Source organism: Manis javanica, chromosome 18, assembly GCF_040802235.1.
Source record: "Manis javanica isolate MJ-LG chromosome 18, MJ_LKY, whole genome shotgun sequence".
NCBI classification, from domain to species: domain Eukaryota; kingdom Metazoa; phylum Chordata; class Mammalia; order Pholidota; family Manidae; genus Manis; species Manis javanica.
The window spans coordinates 15,516,347-15,540,243 of NC_133173.1; the positions used below are offsets into that span (position 1 = coordinate 15,516,347).

Genomic DNA, 23,897 nt, shown 5'->3' on the forward strand with positions numbered 1-23,897 from the left:
GTGATCGTGAGTGTGCCCTTGGAAGCAACAGATTGTACCATGCTGACTGTTTAAGTGTCTTCCTAGGTCCACTTGCAAGTTATTTTTGTACTTAACTTCTCTCACTGATCCGGTTGCTATGGCAGCCTTTCCTTGTTTTGCTTGTTTGCAGTCCTCCTGGCAGGGGGCCACCCCTAATTCTGATATTTACAATATTTTGAGCAGACACGGATTTTGTCAGAACTGACTTCATTTTTCTCTCTCACTCAGTCATCTGCATAACTGAGCCCTTTGATTCAGCCCCCCTCGGAGTTTGGGAGGAAGGCAGTCCTGCCCTTTCTCTTTCTCTCCCCCTCCCCGTGCACCCACTAGTATTTTCACAGCAGTCCTCACAGGTTCTTTTCTAATTTAGTGACTGATTTCACTCTCTGCTTTCTTACCTTTTTATTATAGTTCTGGTCTACTTATCTCAGCAGACATCCCATTAGCGTTCAAGAATCTCTGTGTTTTTCTTCTCCCTTTTCAGTCTGCGGGCCTGTCGATGGGATGTTCAGGGTTCTCAGGTCTCGACTTCTGTCTCCACCTGACTTGTTACTGGCTGTATCAGTGCCGCTGTAGCACAGTGCCAAATTCAGCTGGCTTAAAATAATAGAGTATTGCCTGGAGTCTAGGAAGCTAGAAGTCCCACATCGAGGAGCTGGTGGGGCCGCGCTCCCTCCCGCAGTTCCAGGGGACAACCGGTCCTTGCCTCCTCCTGGCTTCTGGTGGTGGCTGGTGGTCCTTGGCTTGTAGACCCATCTCCTCAGTCACGCGCCATCTTCTCCCTGCGTCTCCACCTTGTCTTCCCTCTGAGTGTGTCTCCCTCTGTGTCTAGATGTCCCCTTTTCAAGAGGACACCAGTCATATTGGATAAGGGCCCACCCTAATGACTTCAGGTTAACTTGATCACCTTTATTAAAGGCCAAGCTTTCCTATTAGGCCTCCATTTGGAGGTGCTGGGGGTTAGGATTTCAACACATCTTTGGTGGCGGGTACAGGGGGACACAATTCAGCCAATAACACCATCGCAGTGACTGTGGCTCCACTGCCCTTGGCCTGGGCCCACCTGCCATGACCACCTCATCTGCACAGGCAGGCAGGCAGCTGGGCAAAGGGTCCTCATCCTCCCATTTTCAATGTCCCGTCTCCCCTTGAGAGCCTATCCTTGCCAGAGTGCAGGGACTTGAGCAGCAGGTGTTTGGGAGGAGGCTGGGACAAGCCACTGTCTGCAGCGTGCTGATCCTCTATCCAACTGAGGGCCTCCTTCAGTGGTTCCCCTCTCCCATTCCCAGAAACACTTGGCCCCAGCTTGTCAGCATCCATCTGTAGACCCCCTCCCACAGCCACTGGCCTCACTTAGGCGACCTGGCATGTGTCTGCAGATTCTGCCACTGGCTCTGCTGCTCTGAGCACCTACGTTTTTAGGATTTCTCTTGGTTTGCTCTCCCTATCTTTTAGTGATTCAGTTCTGTTTAGATTTGGCCAATTGTTCTTGACAGCCTCTCCGGCTCTCTGGTGTCCTGGCTGCTCCTTCTCATATCAGAAGGTGACTCCTTTCTTCCTGGATGGCTCAGTAAAGAGAAGGCACCCTCTGCCATCATCCCAGGAGTCTTTGCTTGACCACAGAAAGGAAGACTTGGGTTTTTTGTACACCAATCATTCATGAATATATTTTAGAATATTCTGTGTGTCTCCCCCTGCCCCATTTTAACATGTGTGCCTTGACTGAATAGACTAATTCTCTTGCCTGCCCTTCTGTGTCATACTCTGCTGTCGTGAGCTCTAGTCTGTGTCCTCAAGGGATCTGCAATCTCTGGGAGGAAGATTTTTACATGATTAACCACAGGTCAAGCACTAACCAACTGAGAGGGGCAATGAGCTGGAAACTTGGAGAGAAGAAGTAGAAAGTCTGCTTTGTGGGCTCAACAGAGACCTGGTGAGGAGGTGGGATCGGAACTCCGCCTTGGTGAGGCTGTTCTCCCACAGAACCATGGAGGCATACCACCTGTATTTGAGCAGAGGACCCTCCCCTGTGTCTGTCCGGGGCCTGGTTACCAGTCCACAGCTCTCATGATTAAATGCCAGCCTGAAGCATCGTAGACCCCCACACTCCATTTAACTATTCTTTTTCTTCAGCCGGTAAGGATTGCACTGATATAAAAGCATGAGACATGTCACTGTGCCCCAGCGGCTCATTCACTGATATTTTATGTGCGGTGGCTTTAAGAAATTGCCCACCTGGACCGCAGCCTCCAGCAGGGACAAGAAAACCTTCTTACAGAGAAGCACCCCCAACTTCATTCTTTATAATGAGTCACATGCCCTTAAATGCGTCTAGTCCTTTTCGTAGTGTTCCCGGTCACTACCACTGCCTCGGAAAACAAGTTTCTTAAGTCATCACACCACGCCTTCTGGGAGAGCAGCCCATCCTTTTATTTGGCCCGAAACGTAAAGGACTTGTAGTTGAGGCCAACATGAGAGCATCCTCCACCTGCTTGCTCCAGGGTGGGTGTGCTGTAAGCACGGCACTGTTGAATTGGTGGGATCTCCAGTCCAGCTGTCTTTGATTTTGCAGGTCAGCGTGCATGGGTTTGATTATGCAATTGCTGGCTGGTCTCCCTCAGAACCTTATTTATTGTGATCCTGCCTGGACTCTACACAAATAAGTAACAAGGGCTTCAGGGCTTGCCCGGCCAGGTTTCAATGTCAGTTATTGCCATCTCCTTAAATGTGCTTCCTTCTCCTTCCTCTCTGCTGCTTTGTAATGCTTGGGTCCCTGGAATGTTTGTGCACCGAAAGGAAAATAACTTTTGTCCATGGAAATTTTCAAACTAACCCAAAGCAGGTAGAAATTTTACCCATGTTTTCAACCTCCACCCAGCCCAGAAATCTTTCCACAAGCATGTCCATGTTGTCAGTGTGCCCTAATTTTTTCAGACTTCTGCTTTTTACTACTTCTCCTAGGGCTGGAGTTTAACTGATTTCAACCTTGCAGAAACACTAGTAGGTGTAAGACCTAAAAAGAACTCAGTTTTAGGAACTGGCAGCGTCTGCTTCCGCCTCTTCCTCGTGTCTGGGGATGTCAGTGGCACACACAGCCACCCACTGCTTTTTGATTATTTTCTTCCCATAGAACAATGCCCCCAAAAGAAGCACACAAGGTTTTCCTACAGGTATATTCTTGGCTTTGCGGTCAACACCACGTGCTCGTAGTCTGTGGAGATCAAGAAGCCTGGCCCTTGATCAGAGTGACCAGAGGCACATTCAATGCACACACATACACGCATAGATACATAGCTCTTCCCCGGGAACCATAAATGCCCTGATCACTGCTTTTGGCTGTGGTGCCCGCATCTTTAATCTGCCCCAGTGCCCAGCAGAATGGCTTACGCAAAGTCATTACTTAACAAAACGTTGCTGAATACATGAACATAAGCTAAGCAAGGTGCCATCCCTGTTACAAAAGTGGGGGCAATAACAGACACAGTTGGCAGTGGAGAATGTGGTCCTTGCTCCAGGGCTTTCAGGATTGGTAGGATTTAGATGGAAGGAGAAGGTCCATGAATTCCACGAGAGAGGAAATGGAACAGGGTGCAGAGGCAGGAGGGGGCTTCTTTCCCTCTTCATCAGGGGGCAGGACAGTATGGGAAGGCAGAGGCCAGCCCGGCCTGCTGAATCCTGGGTCCTTGAATGATGTTGTGACTCCCACCATCAAAAGGAGACCACTCTCGGGAGCCAACTTTTACAAAAGCTCTCTTAGCTCCTGGCCCACCCACCTTGTGCTTCCCACAGTAATCTCCCAACACCATAACAACCACATTCCAGGGGAGTATGTGCAGCCCCAGGGCACTCGGCAGCCCTGGGGCACATTGGCCAGTCAGTTACTGACAGCGAGGCCACACCCCCTGGATCCCCACAGCCTTCCTCTGGTTTTCAGCCTTGGGTCCACCTTCTGAGTCCTGTGGTTCATTTATGAACAGGCAGTTTCTGTGCTTTAATTGGCCATCTCCGCTTGGCACTGAATCCTCTGCTCTGGACGTATATGCACCTGCCAGTTTCTTCTACCTAGAGCAGAATATCAGCCCCATGAGGCATTGCCAACAGGAGTGCAGAGGGTGAGCAGAGGTTGCAGAGGAGACAATGAGACATGAAGCTGGAAAGCGGTTGGGGCAGACTGTGGAGGTGGGGGCTGCCTGTCCCGGCTGGGGAGGAGTTCTGGTGTCCTGCTGCAGACAGGCTGCAGGTGGGGGGAGGCTGAAGGGTTTCGGGCAGACCTGGACATTGTAGGATGATCGATCTGGTTAGAGGAGCAAATGCATGGATTGCAGGTCTCAGTAGCTTGATTCTCTTTAGTGCACAAACATTTACTTAGCATCTGCTGCATGCTAGGCACACTGCTGAGCTTCAGACACAGTCAGACAAGGCCCTGTACAGGAGGCACATGCAGTGCATGCCCTGGATCGTCACACTGCCAGCTCTGGCAGAGGGGGCAACCCTTGGGCTGAGTTAGTGCAACACGAAACCAGTGGGCAGGTTCATATAAGGGAAGCCACCCTGAGAAAGTCCCTACCTCCACTACAACTTGCCCAAGGTCCCACGTGAGTTAGTTTGGCAGACAAAGGGATCCAGTCCCCTGAGGTTCTAGGCTGCAACTCTGGGCTCAAAGGACGTGGAGGAGATGCAGGAGGGAGATGGCTATTTCGGGATAGCAACGGCTAAGCTGGTGCCCTAAGGATATCTAGTTCATTTGTGCCATCATTGGTTCCCATCACAATAATCTGATTCATTTCTGTTGTTTTATTTATTGTTGATGGTCCCACCAAGTTTTGTTTATAAGACTTTAATAAACACTTTTAATCTGTGGTTTAAAATCCAAACCGAAATCTGCCTCCTTTTCATCTTGCATTTAGCTTCAGTTTCAGGTCAGGCCCACCCCATCTGATGCTGCATGACCAGAATGGCCACAGAAGGTGAGTGGAAAGAGTCAGACTACGACCAGAACACCTGTTTTGTGTCCAGTTGTATGCCAGGCCCTTGAAGTTTTGTTTATAAGACTTTAATAATAAGACTTGGACTCAAAGACTGGCAGAGACTGGCATGGTGACCTCCCTCTGAGCCTGCTTCTGGATTGGCTGTCATGCTTACTCCAAGGCTTCCCACAGAAGGCCACTGTCCTCAGCACAAGTCAGATAGAATCCTGGGTCCAAAAGTGACCTAGGCATCATCTAGTCCAAACCACTTATTTTATAGATTAAAACCAACAATAACAAGGTGAAGGATGGTACAGTGATGAGTTATGGAAAAATTAGGAAGAAGCCTAATTTGAATTAGATTTGAAGTAGAGGTATCAGGACACACTCATGTTAAATATAGAGCTGTGTTGGATCAATGGGCCAAGAAGCAGTGATAATCCAGTAGCAATGAGTACACCTAACACCCAGGTCTTGGTTTCTAAGTACCATTTTCTTCTAAAAGGAATCAGCTGATTCCAGGGGTAGGACTTGGAAAGTACCAGAGTAGATTAGAGTACCTTATTTTTCCAGGAAATAAGAAAGTGCCCCAAAGTGATAGGGGTACGTCAGGAACACAGGAGCCTCTCTGATGGGACTCCCACCGGCCAATTCAGGGACTACTTGGGCATCAAAAGAAATAATGATAATAACAAATTATAATACTTTGAACAACAAAAGAATCTATGATATTTAAAAGGAACAGGAGGACACCCTTCTGTATAGCAGAATGCTAGGTTAACAAATGTAGAAGGAATGGTAGTTTTAGAAAAATTCCTACTTTGCAACCAGCAATGTACTAATTGATCGGGGCAGGATAAACAATAGATGCTGAAACCACTGGGTGAAATGATACACAAGGTATTTCCTAGTGTCAGAATATCACCCCACAAGTTAATCATAAAGAGTAAATGCACCTTTACGAAGGATGGATCTGAAGGACCCTTAACCAGGAAGTCTGAACCAGGGATTCAGACTTGGTATTACCATTCATGGGATAACCTGCCACCAGTGCCCTCTAGTGGGTTCAGTTGGTAGGACTCAGTGTTGTCTGAGGTTTTTGCCAAAAATGCTCAGCTTGAATCTAAACATTGGGAAACAAATTGAGCCAATCCAGATTATGGGATAGCCTACAAGACAATTGAAAAATTGCAGTGCCAGTGTTGAAAGAGAACTCAAAACGCAGCGGGGAGTCTCTTCTAGATTAAAGATAAATAAGGGGACATGACAATTAAATGCAGTGTGATTCTTTGTGGGATCCTGGATCAGGACGCAAAATAGTTAATAGTTATAAAAGACATTTCTGGAACAACTGGTAATATTTGAATATGGACTGTGAATTTGATAATATATCAATTTCATTAAAAATGATAAACATGTTTGTCATGTAGGAAATTATGGAAATATGTCTTACTTTTGAGATACATGCTCATACTAAAGAATTTAGGGGTGAAATGCCATGATGACAGAGAGCCCCTTATCCCCTTGCTTCAAAGACCAGAGAGGGTGTCTTACTTAGCCTTTCCACACCTGGCACTTTAGCTAAGGAGATAATGACAGGACACACATTGCCATCTAGTGGCCGATTCAGGAAGCCTGTCTGCTATTACCGTTTCTGAAAGCAAACTTTTCCCATACTGGCGTCTTTCCTGCAGTCAGCCTGCTTGTTACATTTTTGCAAAGTACTCCTTGTTGCTTCTCTGATTTTCTGACATGGATTTCCGGTTGCTTTGGAGAAACAAGACAAAAAAGCGGATTTCCCCCAGAAACCTAACTGAGCCCCCAATTCTCCTTGCTCCTGTGTATTTAACGATGTCTTTTTACCACCACAGGCCAGCAAGCCACTGGCTTTTTTGACTGCCTCTCCTGGAAATAAGCAAAGGCCAGCTGAGTAAGAAAAACAGGAGATCTTTTAGCACGTAGCCAGGGAATCAGCCGCCAGCAGTTGTGTTTTTGCGGAGACTCAGAAGCAGGCAGAGGAGAGGGATAGCTTTCCAGTGGGAAAAAAGGCGTGCCCTGACTGCAGGCTGCTGATGGGGGGAGCTGGAGGTGACTCACTGGAAGGGGGTGCCCTGTGTGACTGGCTGGGGGGCTTATTTGACTTTCCCTGGTTTCTAAGTTGGAAACAGAAACAAAGACTGGGGAAAATGTCTGTTATTAATCAAGTCCTGGTCTTTTGGAACTGATTGTTTGGGAAGTTGTTGTTTAACTCCCTTGGACATTGAAGTATGGCTTTATGCAAGTCTGGCTTGTAGTGGACTGGTGTCTTGGGCTGGTTATTATAGATAAGGGGGTGAGTTTCCTGGGCAGCTTGCTGCAGGGTGTGGGTCAGAGTTCTGTTTTTATATACTGTCTGGCCATTGTCTATTTGTATTCAGTCTCCCACTCTGGTAGTATCCACAAAGCACCCAGTGTGGGGGTCTGGTGTGGTTCAGGTGGCTACAGGCAGCAGCAGCTCTAATCACAGGGAGGAATCCCTGAAGGGAGGGCACAAGACCCAGGTTGGGAGCTCAGCTTTCTTCTCCAGTCTGGGGAAGCTCCCCAAGCTTGGGTGGCCTCCTCTGTGCAGAGCTGGGTTCCTTGCTGTTTTCTACCTGGCAGGGACCTGCCTTGTAAGACACTACACCCACGTCCTCCCTCTGGAGGCTGGAGAGTGAGTAGCTGGAAATGTGCACAGAGGGCCTGCAAGATGCAGGTTCAGATGGACCAGGTGCTTCCACAGTGCCAGCCCCAAGCTGGACATGGTCCTGACATCCTGGGACTCCACCTGGAAGACACACATTTGAAGAAATCATTGCTTTGTTCCAAGCCTACACTGGCCCTGGGCTCACCGCCCAAACGTGCTTTTCCTCTTTTTCCAACACCCAGGCTCTTCGTGTCAGATGGTCCCACCTCAAGTTGCCCTGGGTGGACCTAGACTGGCTGCTGGACATCTCCTGCCAGATCACTGAGCTGGACCTTTCTGCCAACTGCCTGGCTTCCCTGCCGTCAGTCATCCCCTGGGGACTCATCAGCCTCCGGAAGCTGAACCTCTCAGGCAATCACCTGGGGGAGCTGCCTGGCGTGCAGTCATCGGATGAAATCATCTGTTCCAGGTGGGTTCTCGGGGCCCGCCTCCCCCACCCCAGCACAGGCCATGCCGAGTGTGAACAGGACCTCTGCCCCTAGCTGCCACCACCCTCTTCCTGCACGTGCTCCCTAATTGTAATTTATGGTTTTGTAAACAAATTTTTAGCTAAAATAAGAGAGGGAAGTTATGCCTGCCCTTACACGAGCTCTTGGGAACAAGGTCCCACCTTCTTTCTGGGTGACTGCAGAGAGGTATGGGGCTGGGGTTCGTTTGAATCAGAGGTGGGGGCTGAAAGCTCTCTGGCTGGTGGAAGCAATGGGGTGCAGAGACACTAGCCTTTATTCCACCTCCCAGGGAAGGGTTAGCCCTGCAGAACTCTGGCTGCAGGTGGCCAATGTGGGCAGCTCCTGTCTCCCTCTTCCAGGAGGCCTTGGGAAGAGGCCCAGGCCTTTGCCCTGAGGCTTCCTGGGAAGGGGAAGGACCTAAGTTCATGATACATTGATATGTACCAGCATGACCTGATTCCATAAAGGATTTGAGCGGATCTCCAAAGCTATGTCACTAGGTGAAGAAAGAATGTTGGAAAGAGCTTAGGGCCAGCAGTGATCTGTGGGGAAGAAGCCTGCACACAAAAACTAAAAGACCAAGTGCCACCCATGTGGGGGTCCTTAACCAGAGCCAGACTAGGGTCCAGAGAGTTCAAGCACTGCTCTGTGGTCTTCCGCAGCTGTCAGGACACCCACTCATTCTGGTATCACATAGATGAGAAGGGTTTACATCCCTATCGGTCAATGAGACCAGGGCCACCAAAGAAGGAGATTTGATTTTCTGTGTCTACACAGTACAGGGTAACAGTTAAAGCAACCAATAAAAGTCATATTGCTACATTTTCAGTGCACACCCTGTAGCTTTGTGCAAGGAGAAAGAGAAGCATGTTTACAGAGAAGTATGTAACACTGATGCTTTACCCCTTTCTTCTGATGCCTTGACTCCCCTGCCCAACCACAGGCTACTCGAAATTGACATTTCCAGCAACAAGTTGTCCCATCTTCCACCAGGATTCTTGCACCTCTCAAAACTTGAAAAACTGACAGCTTCAAAAAATTATTTAGAAAAGTTGTTTGAAGAAGAAAGTGGTACGTTTTAGCATTAACAGCCTGACTTAATTTGTCATTTTGTTCTTGATAGAGATATTTTTACCAATCCATACTTTTTTTTCCCCCCTAGCCACTAACTGGATTGGTTTGCGGAAGCTACAGGAACTTGATATTTCTGACAATAGATTGACGGAACTCCCTGCACTTTTCCTTCATTCTTTCAAGTCACTCAATTATCTGAATGTCTCCAGAAATAACCTGAAGGTGTTTCCAGATGCCTGGGCCTGCCCTTTGGTTAGTACCATGCTGGAAATCATGAGGGATGCAGTCAACCCTGCCTCTCACACTAACTTCACGCTACCTTACCCCATCCCCTCAGTGAGTGGCCACCATTCAGAGCAGTATTATGGTTCCCATGTTATAGATGAGCCACTGAGTGTCTCAGGTGGGTAGCTCACCTGAAGGCAGCCCACCTGGCTCTGTGCTTGAGATTCGCACCTTAATACCTGCAGAACTTTCCGGTTACAGCTTGCATGTCTGATTCAGGATGAGTTGGGCCCAAAAAAAAGAAGGCTCAGTTCCTTTAGAACAGGTAAAATAAGAATGAAGAAGGTCCTCTGTTTCCACAGCATTGCCAATGAAATGGTGGTGGTGTTTCTTGGGAAATTTGCTTGTCAAAACAGATGGAACAGCATAAAGAATATTTGTTTTATTGCTGTTGGTTTTAAACCAGGAGATGCTCCATCACTAGCATTAGCATTCTAGTTTAGACCTATGTGTGTGGGAGACCAGCCCCTCTCTAGAGTAGGGTCCTGAACTGTCCCATTATTTCCGAGGACAATGAGCCAGATGTTCTGGAATGAAGGGAAAGGACCATGAGCCACCTTTGTCTCTCTCAGGAAACTGTCCTTGTCCCTTCCTTGGAGCAGAGACAGGAAAAGGGAGTAACAGTTTGTAGCCTCTTAACTACCAATCATATTTATCACAGAGCCTTATTGTAATGGTCTCTTGTCAGCGTCAAATTTGGAAACACTCTTCTCACAGGCACAACCGCATTTAAAAGCTAATTCATATCTCTTCCTCTTTCTTGTCAAACTCCTAGAAATATTGTAAGGCATCCAGAAATGCCCTGGAATCTCTACCAGACAAGATGGCTGTCTTTTGGAAAAACCACCTTAAAGATGTGGATTTCTCAGAAAACACGCTCAGAGAAGTTCCCCTGGGACTTTTTCAGCTTGATGTGAGTCTAGCAGCACTTCAGTTCTCATTTTCAGCGTTTGTGAGAAAATCGCTCCACACTGCAGGGAAACCTCTGTGCGCCTGGGATTCTAAGAGCAAAAGAAATGCTCACCTATTAAACACGTGCATAGTTATAAGCAAAGATTGGGAGGCAGTGTACAAAATGGAAACAGCCATATGAGGGTGGAGGGTTGTGGGTTTACCCTCCAGGACTTGCCTTCAGGTGGAAGTGGGTAGGCCCAGCCATGCAGCCCTCTGCCTGACCCTCGCTGGCTGTGCGCCTTGTCCTGCTGGGCCCCTGGGGTGGGCCTGCTGGGTCCTGCCCACATCCACAGCCCAGGGGTGCTGCCTTCCTGTCCCTGCCTCCCTCCCCAGAGGTGACAGAACAAGACCCCTGGGGGCTAGAAGCTTTGTATGTGAACTGGGGCAGGTGCCTTTTCCGGAGCCCTGGGGGTGTCCCCACTCCGCGTGCCACCCGCACAGAGCCGCCTCCTCACCTGAGCTTGTGTGTAGGTCCGGCTCTGTTTCCCCACTGGAATGGGAGCCCCTGCCCCTGCAGGTGGAGTGCCCCTGCAGGTGTAGTGCAGGTCAGATTCCTCTCCAGGCCCAGAACAGGGCCTACTAGGTGTTTGCTGAAGGCCTCATGGCAGCCCCAACTAAGAACACAGGCCACAGCCCCCAGTCCTGCCATGCGGCCACCTAGGCCCCCACGGGCTCTCCCCCAGGGCTGCAGCTCCCCTCGCCCCGTGTTCAGGGGCCCCTAAAAGGCCACCAAGGTGCCTCCAGTATGCATGTCCTCGGGGAGGGAGGCCACCAACTCAGAGGCCTTGGGGCAAACACAAGGCAGAGAAAGGGCCCTGGGGCACCCGCGTTTCCAGGTCTCCAGACCGGTCCCAGGCCTGGCACATGCAGGGCCCTGACAGTCAGTGGGCGGGCTGGTGGCAGGTGCCAATAACCCTGGCTGTGACTGTGGGGGTGGGGGTGGCATGGACCCCCTTCCACAGGGAGGAGACAGAAGCATGTGGAGTGAGGAGTTTAGTGGGGGCTGCCTGTTTACTTCCTGAGCTACCCCACTGTGCACGGGACAGTCGGTGTCCCTGGTGATGGTATCAAGAAAGGTTCCAGTGTGCCCCCTGTACTTCCACTAAAGCAAAACAAGTCACAAGTCTAGAAGTGGAGCCTGTGCCCCTCAGCTACCAGGTTCGCCTGCAGGGCCTGCAAGCAGCACATGGGCAGAGGGCCAAGGCTGGGCAGTCAGCAAGGGATGCTGCAGCCACCGTGCTCGGCCTGGGCACCTCACTGGCAGAGGCCACATAGCTGGGGCAGGTCCCCCTCCGTGTCACTGCCATCCTGCTCCTGTCCAGGGTGTCACCTGGGTGGGCAGGGGAGGTCATGGGAGGTGACAGCACCCAGCGTTGTGGGGCAAGCTGTCCCCTCCCTTAGTGACCCTCACGGTGAGCTGCTGCTCCTAGGACAGGCCCACGTATAATCTTCGCTCTCAAGAAATGACCTAGAGGGAAGTATCTTCTACAAATTGCCCTGTCCGCTGTGTTTGGTGTAATTTTGTGTGTTTTAAGAGATGACTGAGCCCCACACTCTTGGAATCTTTGTGAAGGAGAATCAGTTATAACCGAGTGGCTGAACTTTGCCAGGGAACTGACTTTTCTCTCAGCGTCCCCTCCCCTTCTGTGTCTGAGGGCTTTCCTTGCTTCTCTCTCTCGCCCTCAGGCCCTCATGTTCTTGAGGTTACAGGGCAATCAGCTGGTGGCACTGCCGCCTGCAGAGAAGTGGACCTGCAGACAGCTCAAAACCCTGGACCTCTCCAGAAACCAGTTTGGCAGGTAAGCAGGGGGTCTCCTTATTTCTGGCAAGTTAAAAAATATGTGTGTAACCACGGCAGAGCCGCCTCTCAGAACGGTGTCTGTACTGGGTTGTTAGGGCTGCCATAACAAAGTACCACAGACAGGGCAGCCTGAACAACAGACATTCATGTTCTCAAAGTTCTGGAGGCTGGAGGTTGAGAACAAGGTGTGTGCGGTGTCAGTTGGATTCTCTTGAGGCTGCTTTCCTTGGCTTACAGACGCCGTCTCCTGTCTGTCTCACATGGTCTGCCCTCTGTGTGTCTGTGTCCTAATCAACTCTTCTTATAAGGACACCAGTCAAATTGGATTGGAGCCAACTCACAGGACCTCATTTTAACTTGCTCACCGGTTAAAGACGCTGCCTCTAAACACAGGCACATTCCGCGGTATTGCAAGTGCGAGGAGTCCAACATGTGAACTGAGGGGAGGACACAATTCAGCCCCAAACAGTGACCTCCCATTTCTAAATATTAAAGTCTCTTGGAAAACCTCACGTCAGCCGAACCTGTCATTCTGTTCAGAAGTTTTGGCCAATCACTAATCAGTATGGACAGTGCTTGAATAACAATTATCCCCCAAAGCCTTCTAAGAAAAGATGAAAATCTGGGCATGGGCTCAGCTGGCCCTTGGGGCCCCGGGGACAGTCCCCCCATGTTCACTTCCCGAAGGCCACTTCCAAGCTTATAGTCCAAAGAGAAGTCCTGAGGGTGAAAGCGTGGACTGTTACAGCCACTGCTAGCATGAGCCTTCCTGTCAGGCACAGAGAGGCTCACACCTGCCTGAAATGGAAAAGCTCGAGAATGGAAACAACCAGTCATGCCAGCGTTTAGGTCAGCTACTCCAGGCTTGTGAGCAGCACTGGTGCAAGCAGCAGGCCGTGGCTGTCGGCACTTGCTCACCAGCTGCAGGGGCCCAAGCACCCTGCTCACAATCTTCGCCCTCCTCCCGGTGCAGTTTGGCCCTACATAGTCATAGCAGAATAGTAATGTCTTTGTCATGCTTTCCTCAAGTGTTGACTTCTTTTCCCCTCAACAGAAATGAAGACGGACTTAAAACAAAGCGTATATCCTTTTTCACCACCAGAGGCCGCCAGCGTTCAGGGACGGAGGCAGGTGTGTGTGTCGGTTCTGGGAGAGGAAGCCACTGGGTCAGCAGTTCCCTGGTCCACCACTGGGGGTCGCCCTTATCTAGGGCTGTCCGCCACAGTGCCTTGTGGGAATGCCAGAGATGTCCATGTTTGGCTGAAAAACTTGCAAGGGAACTGTGCCTATTGCACGTGTCACTCATTTGGCCTGCAAGTATCCTGAAGTCCCCCTTCCTGTCTGCAGTCTGGTGATACTAGTAGCTACTGTGTGTGGATGGCTGGCCGCATGTGAGCACCACCCTCCATATTGTTATGGATGCCCTTAAGCCTTACAACATGAAGTATAGATTGTGTTTCCCACTTTGCAGGTGAGGAAACTGAGGCTTCTTCAGTGTCTTAGTGAGGCTTCCATAACAAAGCACCACCGACAGGAGGCTTTAACCATAGAAATTTATTTTCCCACAGTTCTGGGGCCTGGAAATCTGAGATGAGGGTGCCGGTTCCTTGTAAGGGCCTGCTTCCTAGCTTCTCGCTGTGTTCTCATATGACCAAGAGAAACAGAGGGGCCAAGCACTCTGGCATTTCTTCTTATAAGGGCACTAACCCCCTCATGGGGCCCCATCCTCAACTTAAACAACCAGCCCTCCTTTTTAACCTGAGGCTAGGCCTTCTAAAGCTAGCTACACTCACAGAAGCATCCCTCAGGATGCTGCTGTCTCATAGAACAGGCACCAATAGTTAGGTCATTTTAAATGTAGTATAACTTTCCTCTTTGGTCTAATAGATTTGTGTTGGCAGGTACAAATGGTGTAAGGTGGGGATATGAAATGCCCCTGAGGCCAACACACATGTTCAGGAGGTAAACTAAATCTTCCATCCACCTGTTGTAATTTTTGATCAAGTGCTGTTTGTGTACATATGCATGTGCATCAGTCATGTATGAATATGTGTGTTTACCTATGATAGAGACACAAACATATCCTCAGTGGAACAGAAAAAATTCAAAAATAGACCTGAGTAAATATAGGAACTTAGTATATAACAGAGGTGGCATTTCAGTTTAGTGGGGGAAAGGCTTCATTGTTTTAGTAGCGTGGTATGACTCCTGTCCCGATGGAAGCAGGAAATTGCCACACTAGATTCCCTACATTGCATCAGTTTAAAAAATGTCCATGTGGATTTCAGATTTAACTGTAAAGGAAAAAGAAAACAGTAACATTGAAGAGCATATACACACCATTTGGGGGAGGGGAAGACCTTTAAAAACTAAGTGGTTAATCCAAAAGTCATTTAAAAAAAGACCAAAATCTTGGACCTCATAAAAAATCAGAAAGCTTTGTTCAGGAAAAGGCACCATAAACAAAGGCATAGTGCAAGCAGACTCAGAAGAAATATTTGCAACTAATTGTTGCAACATAAATTGGCTTAAGTCCCTAATATACAAAGACTGCTTACAAATAGATTTTTTTTCTTAGAAAAGGCAACCCAATGGGCAAGAATGGGCAACAGATATAAACCGTCTGCAGAGAAGGAAGCGCCAGTGGCCCAGAAATAAATGGAAAGGTCCTGAACCATGCTCACAGGGAAATACAATGAGGAATTCCATAACTGATCCTTTCTAAAATGAAGGGCCTTTGGACTTTGGAAACTGAGTGCAGACATAGGGATTTGACTTGGAAAGGAGAAAGAAACATTTTTTTCCCTTCGATGCCACAATGGGATGATGGGCATGAAGAGTTGCTGGTGTGGGTGACAGTCATACTCCCCCACTGTGGGTTGAGCCTCGTGTGTTTGAGTTGATTGGAAAGGTGTCTCCAGTTTAGATGTAGACTGTGCAGAGGTACATGAAGAGATGGCCCAACCCTCAGTGACACCAACAGTGTGCAAGGCCAAAGGTACACCATGAAAAGTGCAATAGGAAATGTTCTGGAAAACGACTTTGCTGGTGGTGCGTAGAAGCATGTCTGGGGAGCTAGGGAAGAGGCCACACCTCCTGGAAGTCACCCTGGCAGAGGTGAATCACGGCATTGGCGTATGACAAAGGCCTCTTGATTTTTTTTATTTCGTCTAGGAAGTTGAGGCCCACACCTGGGCGAGAAGAAGGGGGCCCATTGCAAATCATTTTCTTCAGTAGGGTTATTCTCAGAGATGTTGACCTTTGAGTAAGGAATTATCTATAAAAGATAACTTGTTTGCCCATGGATAGTAAAATTCCAAGTAGACTTATGTACATTCAAATCGTCATTTTTGTGCGGTGACCTTGTCCAAAAATAATTTGGACGGCCGTTTTTACGGTAAAATTCTGACCAGCAGAGTCATAAATAACTTATGAATAAATAATTACAGTTCATAAATACCTCGAGCTGTGCCCTCCCCAGCCCAGTTTCCATAGTTTCCACGGCAGGCTAGGAGGTCTCTGACAGGTGTTGCCTCTGTTTGCAGTAATAGTTCCTTATTCCATCCGTCTGTTACTTAGAGAGGCTTAATAAACACCAAGGTGAAACTTTAAAATTGGAGAGCCCAGAGGCCAGCTGTTCAGAGCGTGCTCTCTGGGAAGAAAGTGAGCCTTCCTTACGGTTGATGACCTTTCAAGGTGAGTTAGGACAGGCTTAAGTTAATCATTCTTTTTCATTGAGAAAAAAAAGCCTCTTTGAACATATTCTTATGGAACAAGGTCTGGAACAAAGCCATCTTTAAAAACCTGTTGCCCAGAGGCCACTGCACTGAATCTCATGCTCATTGCCAGTAGCTGGGCAGATCTTCCAAGCCCCAATTTCAGTTTTTGCATTATCGTCTCTCAGGAACATTCACCCCATTACCCACTGATACTGCAGCTACATGCGTGGAGAAAAGCCAAAGTTAAAGAAGGAAGTTGCCCTCAAGGGCAGCAGAACATAGTTTCAGCCCAACAAAAGATTCCTGGCTTTTCTATCTTGCTTTTCTGGCAGAGAACTGGGCTTTGAGGTGGTTGTTTCATCCTGAATTCTCTGAGTTGGAGCTGAAAGGGACCCTTGGGGCATGCCGTCCTGCCCCCAGTCCCAGCTACACCAGAGAGGATAAGCCACTTCAGAGATTCTGCTGAAATCCAAGCCTCTTGATGCCCGTCTGTGCATTTCCAAGCTCTCCACCACATTCTTTCTCAGCTCACACACTCCAGAGGAGCTGCGGAAACAAATTGGACGTGATTCTAATGGCAATCTCAGCCTAATCAATGAAGCCACTTAAAACCTGGAGTTGGTTTGTTTTTCAGAGAATGTCATCTTAGAAAGCATAAAAACCGAGCCTATATTATTTTATAGGTAACTAGTTTTTTTTTCATTAAAGAAGTAATACATGTACACGGTAAACAAAATTTTTTAACAGCCCTGAAGGGTGTGGAATGAATATTCAGTCTTCTAGTAATTTCCTTCCCCACAGACAACTATGGAATGTCATGTGTCTCTGGTAACAATTATGTTTGTTTCTAATACGTATGTATAACATGTACACATGTGCACATGCATATAACACACACAAATGCATGGGGTTTGTGTTTCCTCACATGTCTACACACATTTTATAACACACAGATTAAGCCTTCTTGAATCCCTTCTTCCACACCTTGCTTTTTCAGTTCCCTGAGCTCTTGAGTATCACCTCATACTCACACATGTAGACCTTTCCCAGGCTTTGTAATAGTTTTATATTATCCCATTACTCACCTACCCAATCCTCTGTGTAGGTAAATCTTTTACTTTGCTATTCCAAAGAGTGTGCCACTGAGTGTTCTTGTCCACACATCTTTGCCACATGTGCAAGGTTATCTCTGGGTCAATGAGATGAGCATCTCACTCTGATACACTTGCCAGAACACCCTACAGAGGTTGCACGGGTTTATCCCGCTGCCTGGCCTCCATGCCTTGATAGTCCACAATCATTCTCAAATACACAATCTGCGTTCCCGTTTCCTGCAGTGGGTGTGCTGGAGTTTCCCGCTTTCCTGAGCGAGGCATTGGAAGTCCTCTGTCTAAATGACAATTACCTGGATGCAGTCCCTCCCTCAGTTTGCCTACTGAAGAGCCTGTCAGAACTCTACTTGGGAAAGTAAGTACATAGCCCGAGCAGCCACACTGCCCCTCCCAGCCCAGGGAGGCAGAATGTCCTTCTGTAAACCACCTGAGGACACAGAAGCCAGGGAGAAAGAAGCCGTCTATGCATCAAGAAGCGGCAGTGATATTTTTCAGCACTGGGCTCAGTCAAAGAGGTGGGGCAGGCGAAGGCCAGGCGGGGAGTCAGCTTTGCTTGGTTGGGATTAGAAAAGCTCCATCATTCACCCTTTCATTACTGGGTCCTACTGGCAGGTACTGCTGCAGGGTTCATACGGTACAAAACTTGATGAAAATATAAATTCAGGTTACACTGCCTTTTTGAGAAGAGGTGGTGATCATCTTTATGGTAATGTAATTAATAGACTAGATGGAAAAATTGTGGGAGGGGACCCACATCTAAGCCATGGGGGCTTGCAAAAGATAGCTACGATTTGTACCACTGACTTTCCAGGGAGAGAGGCTTTGAAATTACAATTTAAGTGGCATGCTTGAAATCAGGGCCCAAGATGTCCAGCTTGGGGAGCAGGCTGTCAGTGGCCCCTGCAGGCCCCAGAGGCTTGCAGGTGGCTGCATGTACGTGTGTTATTCTATGTGCCCTCAGCAATCCTAGCCTCCGAGAGCTCCCTGCTGAGCTGGGACAGCTGGGAAACCTCTGGCAGTTAGACACTGAAGACCTCAACATCAGTAACGTGCCTGCCGAGATCAGAAAAGAAGGTAAGGGCTTCCTTAGCATCATCCCCTTGGAAAGATGGCTCAAGTCCAGTTGTTAAGGACCTGGGATGGAAAAAGCTGGATGACCTGTGGAGCCCAACCCTGGCTCCCATGTTTGGAAAGATGCTATAAAGTAAAGTTAACCAGAAAGTGATGGTTGGTAAAGACCAGCATATTGCAATTGGCCTTGTGATAAAACTTTCTATGACCCTGCAGGCGGAAGGATGTTGTCTTGAGGTCCTTCACTTTTGGGGTGATTTGCATCACACCTTTCCTCTGTCTTCCTGTCCCAGCCCATTAGAGCATGTAGACAGTGTCCCTTCGGGACAGCATTTTGTTTTCCAGGGGCCATGAGCATGTCCCCAGCCGTTTGTCAGCAGCAGCGCCCCCATGCCCCCTCTGATCTTGCATAGGCCCCAAAGCAATGCTGTCTTACCTGCGAGCTCAGCTACGGAAAGCGGAGAAGTGCAAGCTGATGAAAATGATCATCGTGGGTCCCCCGCGCCAGGGCAAGTCCACCCTCCTGGAGATCTTACAGACGGGGAGGGCCCCCCAGGTGGTGCACGGCGAGGCCACCATCCGGACCACCAAGTGGGAGCTGCAGAGGCCAGCTGGCTCGAGAGCCAAGGTCAAGGATGGTCAGCGTGCAGAGTCCCTGTGGGCGGGTGGGCGCTTCCCTGGGCCCTTCTCCCTCCTCTCCAGACAGCCCAGGATTTCCTCATCCTGGTGTCTTGAGGCCCAGAATATTTGTAGGGGCCACTGTGTGCTGTTTCAAACCAGCCTTGACAAGGGCAGTGAATAATTTCTTAACATGACCTCATAGTTTTTCTCTCACAGCTAAGTTGAGGCCCCAGGCCAGTGGTTCTTGATCCCAGCTGTCCACTAGATGTCTTTGATGAGCTTTTTTTTTCTTTTTCCTCTGGCTTCTTTTAATACTCTGTCCTTGTCCTTGATCTTTGCCATTTTAATTATGATATGTCTTGGTGTTGTCTTCCTAGGGTCCCTTGTTTGATGAGCTTTTAAAGACAGCAGTGACCAGTCTTGACCACTCCCAGCCCCAAAGATATGATTCAAATGATCTGGGGTAGGGTCCCTCCCCAGAGCTGAGAATGAACCCCTGCTGTAGGCGTGAGAGACAGCAGCAGTTGCCCCTCATGAGGATGCTGAGAAGTGACTCCCGCAGTGAATGTCCTATCCCCCCTGATACCTGCTGTCACCCCAAGTGCTGAAAAATCTAGTTTTTAAGCCCTATTTAAAACAAAGCCTTCAGTGAATCTATTAATCATCCAGTTTTCATTCAGAATGAGATAAATGAAAATGAAAACTGCCTTGGGCTTGAATCAGAGGAAAGAGCCCACGGGATCCTGGTGGAATAGAATGCAGGCAGGGGGGGCCCTTACTGCTTCTCCCAGTGCAGGGAACAAGCACACACCCATAAGGCCCCCTCACCTGTCGCTGTTTGTGGTTACAGGTAGCCACACAGGGATCCAAGTGTAAGAAGGCTGTTTGTGGAAAACCCAGGGGCCTTGAGGCCAGAGTCTGTGTGATTCCCCCCATTACCCTCAGCACAGTGCTGGACAGGTTTGCTGCAGAATCCTTTACACAAAATCACTTTCCAAGTCAGGAGTCTTGTTTCCAATTCAAGTCACTAGACATTTACACTGAATGTGTATTTTACCCTGGACTCGGAAACTGGTCCTCCAAAGAATGGAGTCCTGCCTGTTAGGGCCAATCGGTCAGATTATCCATACCTGCACCCCTCCCTCCCTTCAGTGCCCAGGAGTGAGTCTAGCTCTCTCATGTCTGAAGGCTCTCTGAAGTAACCTGAATCTCTAAATTCCCTCCTGCTTTTTTAGGCAGTTATTCAATGTCACTTTCTTCCAGCTGTTCATTAGTAAACGGTTGTCAGAGGTCTGAGGAGTGAATTACTATTTCCATTTTTCCTGTCCTTTGGGCCCCCTCCCCCTCGTCCTTTCTGCCATCATTAAAGTTTCCCTGCCTTTTGTTGAAGGAAAACTACCTGATCTTTGGAACACTGAGCCCGTAGCTCTCCGTGTGGCTGGGCCTTCATCCACGGTAGAGCAGCTGTCCGTTTTCATCTTTATGCAAAAGCAGGTCAGCACGCTGTGTCTTGGAGACCAGTGCAGCATTGTGGAAACAATCCTTTGCTACAGAAAACTGCAGCCCTAGCTGCTCGGGCCAGACTCTTACCTCATAGAACGATAGAGAAACCGTCGTTTACACAGCCTTTCCCGGCAGCCCAACAGCTAATCTTTTGTCCAATTCCCACATCAGGGCAGTTTCCCATCATCCTTGGTGGGCGCCAAGTTCGGAGGCCCATCTGCTTGGCCTTACCCTCGCACAGACGGAGGTTAAGCCTGGTGTAGGCACTGACGTCAGCACCCGGGTTTCCTCCAACAGGATGTCTCCTAACTATCTGCAGCCGAGACAGAGGCAGGACATTGTGCACCAGTGTTGGGCGGACTCAGATGGACGTACGCCCCCACCTCCAGGAGCCAGCCAGCCAGGGCCCGACCTCTTGCTCTGTTAGCAATAAATAGCAGCCCCCAGAAGCCCACCTCTGAGCCTCTGGGCCCCTTCCCCTTGCTTGGATTACCGACTCCCGAGATAAACGGCCCACAGGCCAAGCTTTTGCACTGTCATGCCTTTGCAGACCCCTAAGTACAGCGTTCTGAGTGGCTGGTCATCTCTGTTGCATCGACTACACCTTGGTTTCTAAAATGCCTCCCTGTCACTGCCTTGTTGCTCAAGTAGGTTGAGTCCGTGGAATTCAACGTCTGGGACATTGGCGGCCCCGCCAGCATGGCCACCGTCAACCAGTGCTTCTTCACAGACAAGGCCCTGTACGTGGTGGTCTGGAACCTGGCCCTAGGCGAGGAGGCTGTGGCCAACCTCCAGTTCTGGCTTCTCAACATCGAGGTGAGGAGACGCCAGCCCTTCATCTGAGGCCTCAGAGCATCGCGGGAGTCCAGCCAACTTTTCTGAAGTGTCCCCCCTTAGTGAGAAAAAGAGAAATTGTTAGGGAGAAATGCTTTGCGTTTTGGTGGGTTTTCACAGAGGGTCATAGGGAAGCACTTAAAACCCTCCTTGGTCTGATGGTTGTGGTGCTCTTGCAATTCTCTCCTACCTGAATGTTAAGAGGCTCCCACTCTTGGACCCTGACGGAGACCAGGGCTTCCCTCTCAAATGTAAAGCTGTTGTGGGCTGACACCCTGGCTGAAGGGATCAGAAATCCAGCCCTGGGGGAGGAATCCTGGGGCACCTCACACCCCACAGTGTATACCTGACAAGCCCTCAGTGTTTACAGAGAGTGGAGTATGGGGTGGGCCTGGGTGGCAGGCTGAGGGCCACCGGCATAGGGGTCAGCACACCTGCTGTGCACCTCGGCAGCTGCTTCCCAGGCCCTCATTTGCGTGAAGGAGCCTGTGCTCAGCCATGGGGGTCTCTCTCACAGGCCAAAGCCCCAAACGCTGTGGTGCTGGTGGTCGGAACACACCTGGACTTAATCGAAACCAAATTCCGTGTGGAGAGAATCGCTACACTGCGCGCCTACGTGCTTGCTCTCTGCCGCTCACCCTCTGGGACCAGGGCCACGGGCTTCCCAGACATCACTTTCAAACACTTACAGTGAGTGTCCTCTGGCTGCCTGATTGCTCCTCCCTCGTGCATGGCTGTGGCTGCTGGTCCCTCACTTGCCCATCTTCCCAGGGACACCTGGAGTCTGCCCAGTAGGGCTCCTGAGCCAGGGGGTGGCTCCTTTGCACTCCTTTCAAGGGGAGAGGTGGCAGCTCACCCCCAAAGCAGACCCAGCCCCAAGGAGGGCAAAGGATTTGCTAGAGGGTTGGCAGGGCAGGATCTGGACATACTGTCTCTGTGCCTCCTTTCTAGGCCCCCACATCCCCAATGGGACCAGGGGAAGGACATGCATGCATCACCCATCACACATGTCGGTCCCTGATAGTGAAAAGCCCCCAGGTTCGGTCCTGGTGCTCACATTGGGTCCAAGTCCTCTAGAAGGGGCTGGGATGAGAGAGGGTGCATGGCACAGGGCCATGGAGGGCCCACACCCTGAGCTGTCGCTTCTCCCACCTCCTGTCCTTAGTTCACTACAGCCCTGCAGGTTATGGCAATTGTCGTGCCCAGTTTGCAGATGATGAAATGGGCCCAGCGAGCTAAATAAGCACCCTCTGATGGGAGTACAGTGTACATGGCTGCAGCTGCACTGGTGGCTGCTGGATTCACTTACGCGGGGTGGAGTGCCTGGGGTGTTGGTGCCGGGACCAAGCTGGGACCCGTCCACCTGGCTCAGAATGCAGGATCAGCCTCTCAGGAACCCCTCTCATGCCCATGAGCGTGCCCCCCCGCCCCGGGGGTCTAGGATAACAGGAGCAGTGGTGCTCGGGTCCAACCCGAATCTGCTCCTTCCCAGCTGTGTCCTTTGGTGTCACCTTGTACCTGTGTGCCTCACTTTCCTCCTCAGTAAAATGGGCACACTGGAAAGGCAGGCTAAAGCAACATGCTGTGGTGCTACCAGTGCAGTGCTTTGCACCAGGTTCAGCCTTCAGGACATTTCTGTATCCATCTTTCATGAGTCCTCTGGACTTGACAGAGTCAGGGATGAAACACTTAGGAAAACAGGGGTGCTACGGTGCTCCTCCGAGAGGGGAAGTGTGATGACTAAGTGCGGCTCTTTTTTGCACACTCCCAGTGAGATTTCCTGTAAGAGCTTGGAAGGCCAGGAAGGGCTGCGACAGCTCATTTTCCACATCACGTGCAGCATGAAGGACGTGGGCAGCACCATCGGCTGCCAGCGACTCGCAGGGAGGCTGGTGGGTACCTCCCACATCTGGTGACCAAAACCAGAGGGGCCTGCTTCCCATCTGTGGGGAAATCCACACTCCCCTCTGCTACCGTAAGACAGGCATGCTCTGTCCTCAGGCTTAGTGGCCCCCCCATGTGAGCAGTTCTACACTGCGCGCCTATGTGCTGGCGCTCTGCCGCTCACCCTCCGGGGCCGAGGGATAGGGCAGTGATAGGAAACGTTCCACCTACTAAGGCTTCAGGGGGGTGGCAGGCGGGGCTGGGCTGGCGGGCACCTGTCCGGACCTGCGGGGCCCAGCCTTGCCCACCCGCCCCCAGATTCCCAGGAGCTACCTGAGTCTCCAGGCGGCTGTGCTGGCAGAGCATCAGTGCCGCAGCCTGAGTGACGACGTGCAGTACCTGACGGACAGGCAGCTGGAGCAGCTGATGGAGCAGACGCCTGGCAATGACATCAGAGACTACGAGGACCTGCAGTCCGGTGTGTGGGCCGGGAGGGCAGGCAGGAGGAGGGGCCCAGGTGGGCACCAGCGGGCATGGGCACCGAGTCCCAGAGAGGGAGACTCAAATCTCTCCCCAACTGTGTAAGTCCACAAATGACTGCCAAAGCAATGTGGACATTGATTTGGGGGTCCACAAATTTTAACAAGTAGGCGAATTTGTAAAGATGGAATCCATGAATAATGGAAATCAATGGACTGTAGCTCTCCAGCTGATGGGGAGATGAGCACGTTGGCAAGAGTTATGGTGCCCCTAGAGAACCCTGTGATGGGATGGCCAACCCATTGCAGGGCCCCATGTGTGGCGAGAGCTGCTTGCTCCCTGGAGCAACTGTGACCAGCCCCCTCAGAAATAGGTCACCCCAGAGTCCCTTTTGTCT

At 50.0% G+C, this 23,897-nt stretch overlaps 1 protein-coding gene across 7 annotated transcripts in view; it reads left to right on the top strand.

The window, feature by feature from the left end:
• The window catches only part of LRRK1 (leucine rich repeat kinase 1), a 114,825-nt gene that overhangs the window by 60,471 nt on the left and 30,457 nt on the right, over positions 1–23,897 (top strand). For 6 of the 7 annotated variants that reach the window (XM_037000453.2, XM_037000458.2, XM_073227147.1 and 3 more), the window contains 13 exons: positions 7,896–8,122; positions 9,106–9,233; positions 9,325–9,488; positions 10,297–10,434; positions 12,162–12,274; positions 13,331–13,407; positions 17,333–17,462; positions 18,069–18,181; positions 18,592–18,806; positions 20,954–21,118; positions 21,654–21,826; positions 22,908–23,028; positions 23,339–23,498. In XM_037000453.2, the coding sequence (XP_036856348.2) occupies positions 7,896–8,122; positions 9,106–9,233; positions 9,325–9,488; positions 10,297–10,434; positions 12,162–12,274; positions 13,331–13,407; positions 17,333–17,462; positions 18,069–18,181; positions 18,592–18,806; positions 20,954–21,118; positions 21,654–21,826; positions 22,908–23,028; positions 23,339–23,498 (1,924 nt within the window). The remainder of the gene's footprint in view (positions 1–7,895; positions 8,123–9,105; positions 9,234–9,324; positions 9,489–10,296; positions 10,435–12,161; positions 12,275–13,330; positions 13,408–17,332; positions 17,463–18,068; positions 18,182–18,591; positions 18,807–20,953; positions 21,119–21,653; positions 21,827–22,907; positions 23,029–23,338; positions 23,499–23,897) is intronic. The other variant, XM_073227150.1, reaches the window with a different exon arrangement.